This window comes from Pseudoliparis swirei, chromosome 24 (genome assembly GCF_029220125.1).
Source record: "Pseudoliparis swirei isolate HS2019 ecotype Mariana Trench chromosome 24, NWPU_hadal_v1, whole genome shotgun sequence".
Lineage (NCBI taxonomy): Eukaryota > Metazoa > Chordata > Actinopteri > Perciformes > Liparidae > Pseudoliparis > Pseudoliparis swirei.
In genome coordinates this window covers 2247276-2260479 of record NC_079411.1, presented here as the reverse complement: position 1 = coordinate 2260479, position 13204 = coordinate 2247276, and the positions used below count along the sequence as shown (strand labels likewise).

The window sequence follows — 13204 nt, the reverse complement described above, 5'->3', positions numbered from 1 at the left end:
CTCCGGTTGCCGGGTCACCCCAATGCCTATCCCTATCCCTGCCCGTGATAGGTCTGCATGGCAGCGGGTCCATCTAGTTTTTTGGAGTTTTTCCAAGGATTAACCTCCAGACAATCGCCTGCAAACCTCCAGGTCCGGCTCCAGGAGGCGGCCCCGGTTACCCTTCTTTAGGGCGAGGAAGCAGAACTCCTTTTTACTGGACGATTCAAACTTTCAGTGAGACGAAAAATATAAAAAAGGAACATCGAATCCCAGACGTGGTCTCGATCCACATTCAGAACCTTCTACGACAAGCTTCTACTCAAGGACGACCTGGCGCCTGTAAATGTAGTGAAACACAAACGCACTCACGGTTCCACCTGTAGTCCGACAGCGGCTCCACCATGTAGGTGTGAGTCTGCTCGGTCCTCTCTGGTTCTGGTGCTACGGAGGAGAGGTCCGAGGACTCCTCGACCGCCGTCCTGTTCCCTCCCTCCTCCGACCTCAACGTCACAGAAGGACTCGCTTCCTCTGGAACAGACGCCTCCTCTAGACCCACCGACGCCTCCTCTAGACCCACCGACGCCTCCTCCACACTGATGCTTGTGGTCGATGGGCTGCTCGTGGTGGGTCGGGGTTCCTGGTTCTGACCGCCGTGTTGCTGCCGTGGAGACATCGGAGCAGTCGAAGGCGTGGCCCTTCCATCGGACCGAGCGGTCCCCTGTACGGAGGTCGGCACTGTAGACGCCGCGGCGTTGGACGGGTGGACGTGGCTGTTGGTTTCCGGCTCTGCAGGTTGGTTTTCGCCCCGCTGGAGAGGAGAGGGTGGAGTTAATAAGTCAACACACGAGAATGAAACACACCTTTGGGGGTTTTGCCTCACTTGAACCGGCACAGTCGTTAGAACCTTTGGCGCCCGGCGTTTGATTCCCACCTGAGCGCTTGTGCCGCCGGCGTCCTGCTGCTCCCGCCCGGCCGCTGACGGGGCCGCCGGTTGATCGTAGTAGTCGTACACGGAAGCCGTATCCGGCAAATCAGAGTCCACCTGTTCCTCAATCTCGTTGAAGTCCAGGAGTCCAGCAGAAGGTTCGGACTTCCCGCTTGTCTCCGTGTCTTCCTCCCGCGGGTTATAAACCACCGGGGGTCCAAACGCCTGGTAGCGGCCGTAGAAGCCCCTGTACGGCGGGCTGGGCCAGCCCCCGATCAGCAGCACCACGTACAGGGTGTTGGAGGAGGACGTGTACTTGGCCTCCCGCCAGCACTTCTGCAGGACCTTGTGAGTCCTGAAGCCGCCGGCGGGCTCGTCCACGTGGAGCTGGTCCTCTTTGAGGAGGCAGCCGTCGTTGGGCGTCAGGTCCTCCAGGTGGAGGTGGATCCTCTTGGTGGGATCCACCTGGATGGTCCAGTTGCACCACAGGGGCGGGTTGGAGCACAGGTAGTCCGGGGAGAAGAACTCGCCGCCGTCGGCGCGCAGCAGCTGCTGGCAGCTCCGCATGGCGAAGAAGGCGCCGCCGCCCCCTCGCCGGCCGTCTGCGGAGGAAACAGACGTGGAGGCACCAGATGTTTCACCTCATTGCACTCAAATGCATTGTGAATTACACCCAACAGCGTCCCACGGGCGACTGACGGTCAGTGGTCAGCAGCAGGGGCGTCTCTTAATCAGGGGGTCGGCGGTTCAATCCCCGCACTAGTTGGTGTGTCCTTGAGCAAGACACTTAACCCTTAGCTGTGTCTACGGTGTATGAATGCAACATGATTCCAAGTCAGCTAAATGAAATATAATGTGATTCAATTGTCAACTTTTTTAAAAAAGGACTTCAGTCGAGTTTTTAAAGAGTTTCTGGAAAGTAAATAGACACAAAATTGTTTTAAAACTCTTTGATGGTATGAAAGTTCATGAGTTACGTACAGATGTATGGATAAGATTCACTGTAGGTGTGTCTGTACAATTTTATTTATACATATAAAATCCTGAACCGGGACCTCAGGTTGGGAACCACTGCTCTAGGGAGACCAACATCACACCAAGCATGGCTAACATCCAGGAGCTTCACTTTTATTTATTTTTAATAACTCAGCGCTTATTATTCCTGTAGCAGACTTGATCTCAAAAACTCACAAAGAACAAATTTAAGATAAAATCTCTTCCTACCTTCAGGTTTGTTGGCTTCCTCTCGGTTAACCTTCAGGCACATGAAAAGCAAGAATTATATTCCATTTCATAAAATAAAATAAAAGGTTAAACACTCAAAAACAAGCATATTTCAAACAGCCTCACCTGAGAATCACAGTGTTTCCAGAAGGTAACAAAGAGCAGCAGAAATATGAGCAGCACAGATTTGGAGCTAACGCTGTTCTCTCGTGGCATTTTACTAGCGGAGCTTTTATTTTCTGTTTGACTTCTTCAATGTGTGGAAGTGAAGGCTCGTCGAGCCTCGCAGCTGCTGTTAAACTGGAGGTTCCGTTCCGGCCTCCGCAGCTGAAACTCATCAGTTAGCTGATTGAGTTTCTCTTCGCTGGGTGTTGCTGTCGGGTTTGTCCACCAGAGGGCGCTGTTGCTTTCCTCATGCTCAGTCCTCTCTCTCCAGGTAATGTTTCGTAACCACCTACGGATTGTTTTAAAGAAGTACATAATATAAAAGAGCGTTGTGTTAGATATCTGCCAACAGCTAGAACATGGTTTTATAATATTACATTTATTTATAATACAATATCTTTTTATTTTATTACAATAAATGCAACTAAAGGTGCTTTACATTAAGTATTAAAAACAGAATATTCAGAAAATGGGATAAAACCTAAACATTACAATTGGAAAAGATTTAAATGACCAAAAACATTTAAACAAATGATCGAAAATACTTTATTATTTAAACATGCGTACTGTATAAACACAATCACCCAGAATGAAAGCCCAGAAAGAGCAGCAACCGTTTCACAATTATTGAGTAGTACAATATATATAGTATATATATCAAATATATATTATATATATAAATATTTATATATAATATAAATATATATTATATATATCTATAAATACAGACAAAACACTTCATATATTAGTTTAAAAGTACTAGTCGTAGGTACTGTGTGTATTTGTACCTCTTGCCTTTAATTGCTTTTGTAAAGTTTCTATGTTTACCTCTATTTATATTCTTTATTTATATAATTATACTTTATTCTTCTTTTATTAGAATACCTGAGTTTCTCCGATCAATTAGGGACATATCTCCTCTACTCTTATCTTACATTAGTCCAAAAATACCTGCACACATTAAACACACAAGTGAAATCCATGTGTGGTAAACTTTTTTAAACACAACATACACTTTATAAGAACACTTTTGATCACGTCTTTGTGGGAGGAGCTTTGTCCCTCCCATGCTCCACTGTGATTTTTAACCAAAAGATGCAATAAAAAAAAGATTGTAACGCCAAACGCTCAACACAGAATAAACGCTGCAGGCATAAACACGGGGCGTTGCAAACTTTTAAAGTAATTTAACAGATACGCTAGATATGAACCTTATAATGAGCCCGCTAACATGCACAAAAGCTTCCGAGAATTTGAACCTATATATATTAATATATATAAAAGTAATATATATATATATATATATATATTACTTTTTTGTCAATTAGCTGACGACTTACAATCGCTTTCAACCACGAGTTCAAACTCAGAACAACAAGAATCAAGAAAGTTACATTTCTTCAAGAAAGACAAATTACCAAAAATACCATAAGTAAGTAAATAAATAAGAGCTAATCTGTTTTTATTCAAGATAGTCGGAAAAGACGTGTTTTAGTTCCCGGCAGTAGATGTAGACTTTCTGTAATATTTATATCGATATATATATATATATATATGAAATCTCTCTCTCTCTCTCATATATATATATATAAAATATTGATATAAATATATATATATATATAAAAAGTTATAAAAATATATATATAAACAAATATAGATACAATAATATATATATATATGTGTTTATCTTTAAAACTGCTTGATTGTGTACTCCGGGTTTTTATAATTTTTGATGATGATTTTAAAACATTTCTAAAGTGACTTTGAGGACTTTGAAAAGCACTATATTAATCACGTATTATTATTATTATTATTATTATAGACTGTAATAATAGTGGAAAAGGACAAGTACAACTCGGAGGTTCTGCTTGTGGATCCAACAGAACTAAACTGAGGAGATGAGGCGTTCAGGGGCAGACGAGCTCGGGGTGGCTGATCCAGGACCAGATCCTCTTCATCTCCTGTGGCGTCCGGCTGTGCACCAGCATCAGGCTCCGGTAGACGCAGGGGCTGAACCGGTACTTCTCGTCGATGTTGAAGGTCTTGAAGCCGGCGTGGTCCTCGGGCGCCAGGCCCAGCTTGGCCAGACACATCCCGGTGTAGACGTCGTCGATGGGGTACAGGATCATCCGGCGAGACGCGGCGCGCAGCCGCAGCGCCAACTCCCCCGAGTACAGGTACCCGCCGCCGCCGGCGTACGGCGGGTAGCCCCCCGCGAACACGCTCTCCGGGACAAAGTACTTGAGTTTGCGATCCCGGTGCGGACCGGCTCTGCTGATGACGTCGCCGATGAAGAAGTCCTTGACCTTCGTCTCCTCGAGGCCTCCGAGGAGCTCGAGGACCCGCGGCGTGTTGATGAAGACGTCGTCGTCGCCCTTGAGGACGAAGCGGGCGCGGCGGCATTTCCGTGCGAACCACTCCTGGAAGAGCACCTCCTTCAGGGTCAGGTTGTAGAAGGAGTCCCGGTAGTCCCACTGGAGGAGGTCTCCGTGAAGCGCCGCCTCGTGGCGCAGCATCCCCCGCAGGTCCGGCAGGAAGTCCGCCGGCACGCCGTTGCCCAGCAGGAACACCGTCGCCACGGTGCGGTTGGCCACGGCGCCCGCCCGACCCCACGTCTCCCGAATGGCCTGCCGCCGGTCGAAGTGCGCGATCGGGGACTTGACCGCCAGCAGCAGGAAGGGCTCCTCGGCGCAGACGGCCGGCTGGTCGATCAGCATCGGGTACGTCCGGCAGCGCATGTGCAGGAGGAAATCCTGGAGGCGCTGCGGCAGCGAGACGTAGTCCGCGATCTGCTCGGCGACCCGGCGGTCCGGTTCGCAAGGGTCGCGCGGCCCGGTGTCGTTCAGCCAATCGGGCCACGCGGCGAGGGAGCCGTCGGCGGGCGGCGAGCTGATGATGGGGTTGTGGACGAAGTCCAGGTACTCCTGCTCCTTGTTCCAGAAGGAGCGGCTGCGCTCCCGCCGGTGCCAGAACCTGGCGGTCGGGATTCGAATCCTGTTGCCGTCGGCTCGGTCGCGCCTGAAGTTCCACCGCGTGGCCACCAGGAGGCAGACGAGCGCGGCGAGCGCCACGCAGAGCAGCCTCGCCTTCTGGCACGCCGACTGCATGGCGCCTCTTCTCTGCGTCTGAAGAGAGGAACGACACAGATACGAGGAGATCGGAAACGAGCTCGAATCTGCCGAGTCGGGAATCACGACGGAGACGGGACCCAAAGCGAGGCTCGGGAACTTCTGGAGAATCGAGAGAATCTGGACCGGTTGGTTTCAGAGCTCAGACCTTTGCACCGCATTTCTTTTCTTTTTTTTTGTATCTCTAATCCTGCAGGAACGAGCCTAAGAGTATTTGGTTGTTCGCCGCCGCCGCCTCCTCCTCCTCCTCCTCCAGACGGGAACCACACGTATCCAATTGAGTTTACTGGCAGCGACACAGACGAGTGCATTCATGAAGCGGGACGTTCTCGTTTCCTCGACGTCACGTTACTTTAACGCACCACTAGAGGTCACTGTTGCCTCTAAAAAACTTTTTCTTTAAGTTTGACATGAATTCTCTGTGTTCTCACACTACAGACAATTTAGTGTTTTCCATGAAAACTCTCACTTTTATTGAAGAAATTAATTGCAAAATGAATATAAAATATAGTCAAGACATTGAGGCGGTTATAAATAATTATTTTGATTGTAAATATTAATGTTGTTCTTCTTGTGGCTCAAAGGAAGGCCGGTTTTATAGCTTCTCTCACCAGCATAACTGTTTTCAGCTGCGCTTACATAAAAATGGTATAGACGGTTTTCTACCCCTCTGCTAGTCTTCTAAGGCGATAACACAATGTACCATCAGAACACTGGAGATGGTCCTCTACACACCTCTGTAGAGACTTCATGAACACCAGAGAATAGTCATCTACACATTAACATTTAGAGAGTATTAATGATTCATTTAATGTTACCTCAATTGGAAAAAAGTGATTTGAAAAATAAGGACCCCAAACTTTTTTTGCCCCTCAGAAAACTTTTCTGGTATGAAGTTGTGTGAAGTTTTAAAATCTCCTCGTTTTATAAGTCATACGTCACCTGTGGCTGGTGTGGAGGTGATCGGTCAGTTGGGTGTGATGGAGGCCCAGCCCCTGCTGGCCTCATGTGGATGAGCTCTAGGGTGGTGGAGGAGGAAGAGGAGGAAGAGGAAGAGGAGGCCGCCGCTTCTGGAGCCATCTGGACGGGCCCGATATCAATAACAACCGATAACGCCGACGTGAAGATGAGAGCCGCCGCTTCTTTTGACGATTCCTCACTAATAAAGTGGGAAACCCAGAAGTCAGAATTTGACCCACAAGAAAAATTTCACGTTGAATGCATTTCACAAATTGATGGATGCGAAACAAACATCAAATTACGCTTATATATAATCAGCTTTTTGACGGAGAGGACTCTGAGGGGGCGGGGCCTGCGAGGGGCGGGGCCTCAGAGAGGCGGAGTCTCTGGGATGAGGTCATTCTGTTCTAAAACTGATTTTTTAACATTTATTTTAATTCACACAAACATTTTTGTGTTTCCGTAGTTCATTTGATGACAGATACATAATTAATACTTTGCAGACGGAGCGACTGGCTTGAAGTACTCGAGTACATTTACTCGAGTACTTCAAGTACAATTCTGACATACTTGTACTTTACGTCACACTTCTGCTCCGCCACGAGAGGAACAGATTGTTCTTACAGCACCACATGCATCAGACAGCTTTCGCTAGTTTTCCTTTTTACATATAAAAAAACATACTGATTATATATGATGCACTACTATAACACACACAGTAGTACACAACTTATCTAAAAGTACAAACTACATCAAAATACTCATGTTTGTTAGAAATAAAAACAACATGATATATGATATCAGAGTACTTTCACTTTAACTTTAAGTAAACGTTGCCTTAAGTAACATTTTGATTTCAGGACTTTAGCCGCTACTTTTAAAGTATTTATTTTGACTTTTATTTCAGTAAAAGAGTTCAGAGTACAAGCCCTTAATTTGAAGGCGTCATTTTTTTGAATAATGTCCACGATGTCCTCAAAGTTAGAGAACTTCCTCTCCGGAGGAATCCGGAATACCTGTGAATAAAAACCTGACTGGAACAATAAAGTCAAACTTCACCTACAGTTCACCTGTAGACAGTCACAAGCGTCTCTGTTATTTCCCTCGTGCATTAAAAACATAATTCACTTTATTGAGACCCTCGCAGGCTGCTCGTGCTCGCGCGCGCGCTCCATGAACACGCAAAACGGAAGTTGATCGCCAGGCTGCGACCTGTGTACCTGAACCGAAGGTCCCTCCAGGGGCCGCGGGGGTTATTTTGTCTTTTCTCTTGTTTACCTTTTCTCGTGGGGTCCGGGGTCGCGCGCGGGTCCTCGTGAGAGCCTCCTGTCGAATCTCCCACATGAACACACACACACTCACACACACACACACACACACACACGTCAAAAAGGTCGAAACGTTTGGCGCACGCGCGGCTGCGTCGCGGTTGCGTGTCTCGTGCGCGCGGTGACTCCTCCCTCGGGCGGGTCGCGAGCTGACAGCTCAGGTGACGCGTCGGTGCGTTCAGGTACTTTACTGCAGTAACGCAATAAGTACAAATACACTAAAAAGTACACAATCCCGCATTCTGAAGCCTTAAAGGGACAGTACACCCCAAACACACACGTGTCTCTTACCTGCAGCGCAGGCTTCATTTTAAATGTACAAATGTTTTCCAGTTATTATTCCTCTGTTGACATTTTGTAATTACACTTAAAATGCATGTTTGTTTTTCTTTAGTTTATTTGGTCTTTTTTTAAATATATATATATAAAAAAAAATTTATGAAGAGCACTACGCTAAACAGTCTGTATGAAATGTGCTCTACAAATAAAGATTATTATTATTATCTTGAGGAACTAGGTCATACATTATGCAATGCCCTATGAAGAGGACACAAATGTGTTTTTTGTTGAGGGTACACTGTCCCTTTAAGTACGGTGGTTCCTCATAGTTTCATCTGTGACTTGAACTCAAGTCCCTGAGTAACACCTGAACATCTCTGCTGGTCTGACAGGTCATGTGACTTTGTGTTGCCATAACAACAGTTCCAAGATGTTGTGAGGGATCCGACACAAGAAACTATTTTTTTTAAAGCTTGTTTTTCGTTCACCCATTTAAGAACGATAAAGCTTACGTAACATGTCCTTTATTATATTTAAACTGCTGTCAACACATCTCATGGATGAACTTGATATAAAATAAATCTGATAAATATCATTGTGACGCACAATAATAAACATGATGAGCTCAGTTAATTTGGCTGACTCAATGATATTTAGCTTTATATTGTTGAATTCAAAAGCGTATTAAAACAAATGTAAAGCAATAAAAAGTCTTAGAGAGAGAGAGAGAGATTACATTATCGTTGCATTTATGGCCAGACAGTAAAACTGACCTTTGGCACAAATCTGTGCCAAAGAATGTTTGAATATTTATAATAAAATCTGAGCACGGCAGGCAGCTGGGTTTGGGCTTCGGGCGTTTATGGTTCAAACTTTACTAAAAGCTCCAAGAGATTTAAAAACACCGTGACCCCCGGTGTTTAACACCGTGACCCCCGGTGTTACCTCCACCTGCACGCCAATGAAAAATAAATCAACAGCGAGGCAGTCGGCCTTCAAGTAGCGTGTGTACGGAATGTGTGCTGCAGGTTTTACCTGGACAGGTCATTACAAAATATTATATATACACACACATATACAGTACTGTATATATACATACATACATATATATATTTGTACTGAAAGTAAAAAGGAAAGTGTAGTTGTGATGGCAACTACACTTTTTATTGTCTAAACTTTTATCGTCTAAACTTTTATTAATTTAAACTTTTATCCTCAAACTTCCGTCAAAACTTATCGTCTCAACATTTTAACGGCTAAAGTTTTATATCGTCTAAACTTTCATCCTCAAACTTTTATCTATCAAAACTTTTATCGTCTAAACTTTAAACAAACTCAACTTTAAACAATCTAAACTTTCATCTTCTAAACTGAATGTGTCGAGAAGTGGATCAAAGTCCTTTGTTTGAATTGTTCTTTTCTTTTTTTATTCGTGTGAATTTGTAGAAGCAGATTTCTATAAACAAATAACAAGCTTTGTAAATTACCACGAAAAAAAAATAAGAATAAACATAAAAATCTAACCAGTCGGCAGCCCCGGGGATGATAACTGGATTATATTTATCAAGTTAATAATATTCTGGAATATATTTATCAAGTTAATAATATTCTGGATTATATTTATCATGTTAATAATATTCTGTGTTGAATGAAGTCATGTGAACTAGATCGCGCTCACGTGACATCATCGCGCTGAGATGTGACCCTGAAGGAGTTCAGACCAAATGCAAAGATAATAATTTGTTTATTTTAACCGTTTCACGTCCTCAAACCGCGGCCACTGTAAAGCGTGAACGCGCCTCTGCATCGGTGACCTCATCGTCTCTCTTAAAGGGGCCACGCTGCATTGTTTTTCCTGCTCGGAGAGGAACCTTCATCCTTCACGGGCGCTTGGAAATCCACAAATAAGACCTTGAAGAAGAAGAGAAAGAGGCCCAGTTCGGATGTGATGAAGGTTCGAGGTTCTTCTCCAGAGTCCGCGTTCGGAGTACCAGAATATTTCCGTCTCTTTCAGACGAGGAAGTGAGGCGATCCTCCCGTTAGCTTGTGAGTTAGCCGCGGGGCTCGGGCGTCTCGAGGCGATCCGGTCGAGGCCGCTTGAAACTAATGAGTCCGAGCCGTCCCTCCGAGGTCCTCTCGGTCCGGTCAGGCTCCGCCTCCCGGCGCCGCGACCCGAGGAGGACGCTTCAGGTGCGCGGAGCGATGCGGTCGACGCTCTCCTGGACGTCGGCCATCTTCTTCAGCAGCTGGTTGACTTTGAGCTCGTCGAACTCCAGACACACGAACTCAGAGTCCTGAGGAGGAAACGACATCAAAGATTACAGACGTTAAGAGGTTCAACAAGTTAAACGGTTCAGCTGCTCGGCCGCCAGAGAGAGAAGCTCAACATTATGTCATGTCATTATTTAAAATAACATTGTGTGTGATTTCTTTTGTTTGGAATTTAGGTAAAATATTTGAATTTATTTCTGTAAAAACGGCATTTGTTCATTTTTTTAATGAAAAACGTAAAAAAAATATACAAGTAATTTAATCCAGTGAAAGTTAGGAGGAAGAAGAAGAAGAAGAACAACAACAACAACAACAAGCCTCAGCGATGCCGGCCCGACCGGTTCTCGTGGTCGGGCCGGCCCGTCCTGTGTTTTCACAGGGAGTAACTCTCACTTAAAAAAGGGGCGGAGCTTCACGTCTCAACAGTCGGGTGCGTTTGTGGGAGGAGCTTCTTTCCCCCACTCCCTTTGGGGAAATGCAGCTCTCCTATTGGCTCAGGGGAGGAACAGCCCTCGTGGATGTCCGACGCCGTGTCGGCCATCTTGGACCGGCGTCTCCTTCTCTTACCCGACACCACTTCATCTTTCTCGACCCAAACTTTCATGCCACCTTAAACCTTCCGTCGGGCCTCACCTGTCCGGCTCTGCCCAGCTCCAGCTCCACGAGGGCCACGGGGCCACCGCCGCCGCCTGCGCCCCCCCGGCTGGCGGCGGTCTGGAGGTCCACCCTCCAGGAGAGGCCCCTCAGGCCGGGCTCCCAGCGGCTCTGGGCCAGCAGGCTCTCCCTCACTCGGACTCGCTGGCTCTTCCAGAAGCGGGAGAGGGCGGCGGCCTGTTCGGCCGTCACGCCGCCGCCGCCCTGCCGCCGGGTCTGGGCCGTGAGGAAGGCCTCCAGCTGGGCGGGGTCCATGTCGGCCGCGGCGATGGACTGAGAGGGGGAGGGGCATTAAAAACCTCGGAGCAGGATTAATCCGTCAGAATAAACACAAGCCGGTCCGCTGTGAACCAACTAGGTTCCATTTAGTTTATTGGAGAACTGGCAGGAAGAGAAGATGATCTTTACTATTATAAGTCTTTTAAAAAATACACATATATACACATAAAAGTCCTAAATCTAAATGTTTCTTACATGAAAATACAAAAAGTATCATAAGGAAAATGCTAAATATGTACTAAAGGTATAAAAAGTCAAAGTATTCATCATGCAGGATGGCCAAAGGGTTATCATTGAATACATGTAAGAGTATACATATACTGTTGTAGCATGTACTTTGTATAGTACAGGGTGTATTAGTAATATAGTACTGCATCATATCTTATAAGGATATCTTGTGTTTTACTAAATGTAGTGGAGAAAAAAGAAGAAAAAAAAGAGCAATATTTCCCTCCAAGATGTGGTGGAGAAGTATAAAGTGTGTATTTTACCTCGTTTGTATTCTGTGAAACAATTTAATGAATCGACTTATGTTGTCTGTTATTTATTTAACAATATTTATACAATTGTATTATGTTTTTTATTTATTTATGTTTTCCCTCTGGTTTAAAGTCGTGTGCTCCTGAAGAGACAGTGGAGCTGCAGTGACAACAGGTAAAGTGTGTTGGTGCTGCCCCCTGCTGGCGAGAGGCGGGACACACAGGGGAGAGGCCTTTTACATTGAGAACATATTCATATAAAAAGCAACTAAAGCATGATTTTGAATTTTTATATATATGTATATATATATACACATACATATATATATATAAATACATATATATGAATACATATATATTTCAACAACAAAAATAATATATATATATAAATACATATATATACACACACATATATATATATATACACACACACATACATATATACCCATATCTATGTATATATATACACATATATATAGAATATATATATATACACACACATACACATATCTATATCTATATATATATATATATATATATATATATATATAGACACACATATACATATATATATATATACATATAAATATATAGATAGAGAGAGAGAGATCCTAAATACACATAATATACAGATGTATTTGTGCTATGTCACTTCCAGGCCGTGCCGCTAGGGGCTGCCTTACCTTGAGGAGGCCTCTCATGCGCTCGTGCAGCAGCGTGAACTCCTCGCGCGGCAGCTCGCGGTAGAGCTCGCGCTGCAGCAGCTCCTCCGTGACGGCCTCGTTGTTGTGGTAGACGCGCTGCGCGATCCCGCTCAACAAGCCGCTCAGAGCCTTCGCAGCGTCCACGTCCGCCATGTTTCGCTTCTCTGTCACGTGAACGCGGAAGCAGCGAGTCACGTGAAGGCCGTCCCCGCACGGCATTGTGGGAGTTGTAGTTCTTTTTATTTTTATTTTTAAAAGCGTCAGAGCGGGAACGTTTTATTGGTTTATTTTTCACATTTCTCGCCACGTTAACATGAATCTGTTGTCACGGTGGTGAGCTGGGTGTGGTTCAATGAGGCGAGGAGGTGTTTTATTACAACACTTTAGTTCAATTATTACGAAACAAGACGGTACAGAATCTATGTATTCAATAGCCTACCGGAAGTATTGGAGCAACGATTACTTTATTTGGACTTTTGCAGGGTTTACAACGTAAAATGTGATTTACAGGTAAACAACAATTCTGTTTAATAATTCTGTTATATATATATTTATATGTAAATATATATATTAATATATATAATACAAATACATAATATATTTTGAAATGTATTAATATACATATTAATATATTAATATATATATATATAATTTAAATACATATATGTTTTATATATATTAACATATACATATATTGTATATATGTATTAATATATATATGTATACTATATATTAATATATATGGATATATATAATACAAATACATATATGTTTTATATATATTAATATAGAAATGTATTAATATACATATTAATATATATATATG

At 44.2% G+C, this 13204-nt stretch overlaps 2 protein-coding genes across 2 annotated transcripts; both read right to left on the bottom strand.

The window, feature by feature from the left end:
* Nucleotides 1-2826: 2826 nt before the first annotated feature.
* Nucleotides 2827-7801, bottom strand: LOC130189550 (N-acetyllactosaminide beta-1,3-N-acetylglucosaminyltransferase 2-like). Its single transcript, XM_056408411.1, has 3 exons — nt 7663-7801; nt 6367-6583; nt 2827-5421 (listed from the first exon to the last, which is right to left on the bottom strand). Exons 2-3 carry the CDS (start codon nt 6502-6504, stop codon nt 4204-4206), a joined length of 1356 nt encoding a protein of 451 aa, XP_056264386.1. The 5' UTR covers nt 6505-6583; nt 7663-7801; the 3' UTR covers nt 2827-4203.
* A 1917-nt stretch (nt 7802-9718) lies between these two features.
* On the bottom strand, nt 9719-12532 carry commd1 (copper metabolism (Murr1) domain containing 1). The gene is made up of 3 exons (XM_056408445.1): nt 12358-12532; nt 10896-11189; nt 9719-10285 (listed from the first exon to the last, which is right to left on the bottom strand). Exons 1-3 carry the CDS (start codon nt 12529-12531, stop codon nt 10178-10180), a joined length of 576 nt encoding a protein of 191 aa, XP_056264420.1. The 5' UTR covers nt 12532; the 3' UTR covers nt 9719-10177.
* Between the last annotated feature and the right edge of the window lie 672 nt (nt 12533-13204).

Coding starts and splice junctions, on each gene's coding strand:
- LOC130189550 (XM_056408411.1), bottom strand. CDS start 6,504: ATGGCTCCAGAAGCGGCGGCCTCCTCTTCCTCTTCCTCCTCTTCCTCC. Junction 5,422..6,366: donor CACCTCCACACCAGCCACAG/GTGACGTATGAC, acceptor TCCTCTCTTCAG/ACGCAGAGAAGAGGCGCCAT.
- commd1 (XM_056408445.1), bottom strand. CDS start 12,531: ATGGCGGACGTGGACGCTGCGAAGGCTCTGAGCGGCTTGTTGAGCGGG. Junction 11,190..12,357: donor GCATGAGAGGCCTCCTCAAG/GTAAGGCAGCCC, acceptor TCCCCCTCTCAG/TCCATCGCCGCGGCCGACAT. Junction 10,286..10,895: donor AGCTGGGCAGAGCCGGACAG/GTGAGGCCCGAC, acceptor TTTCCTCCTCAG/GACTCTGAGTTCGTGTGTCT.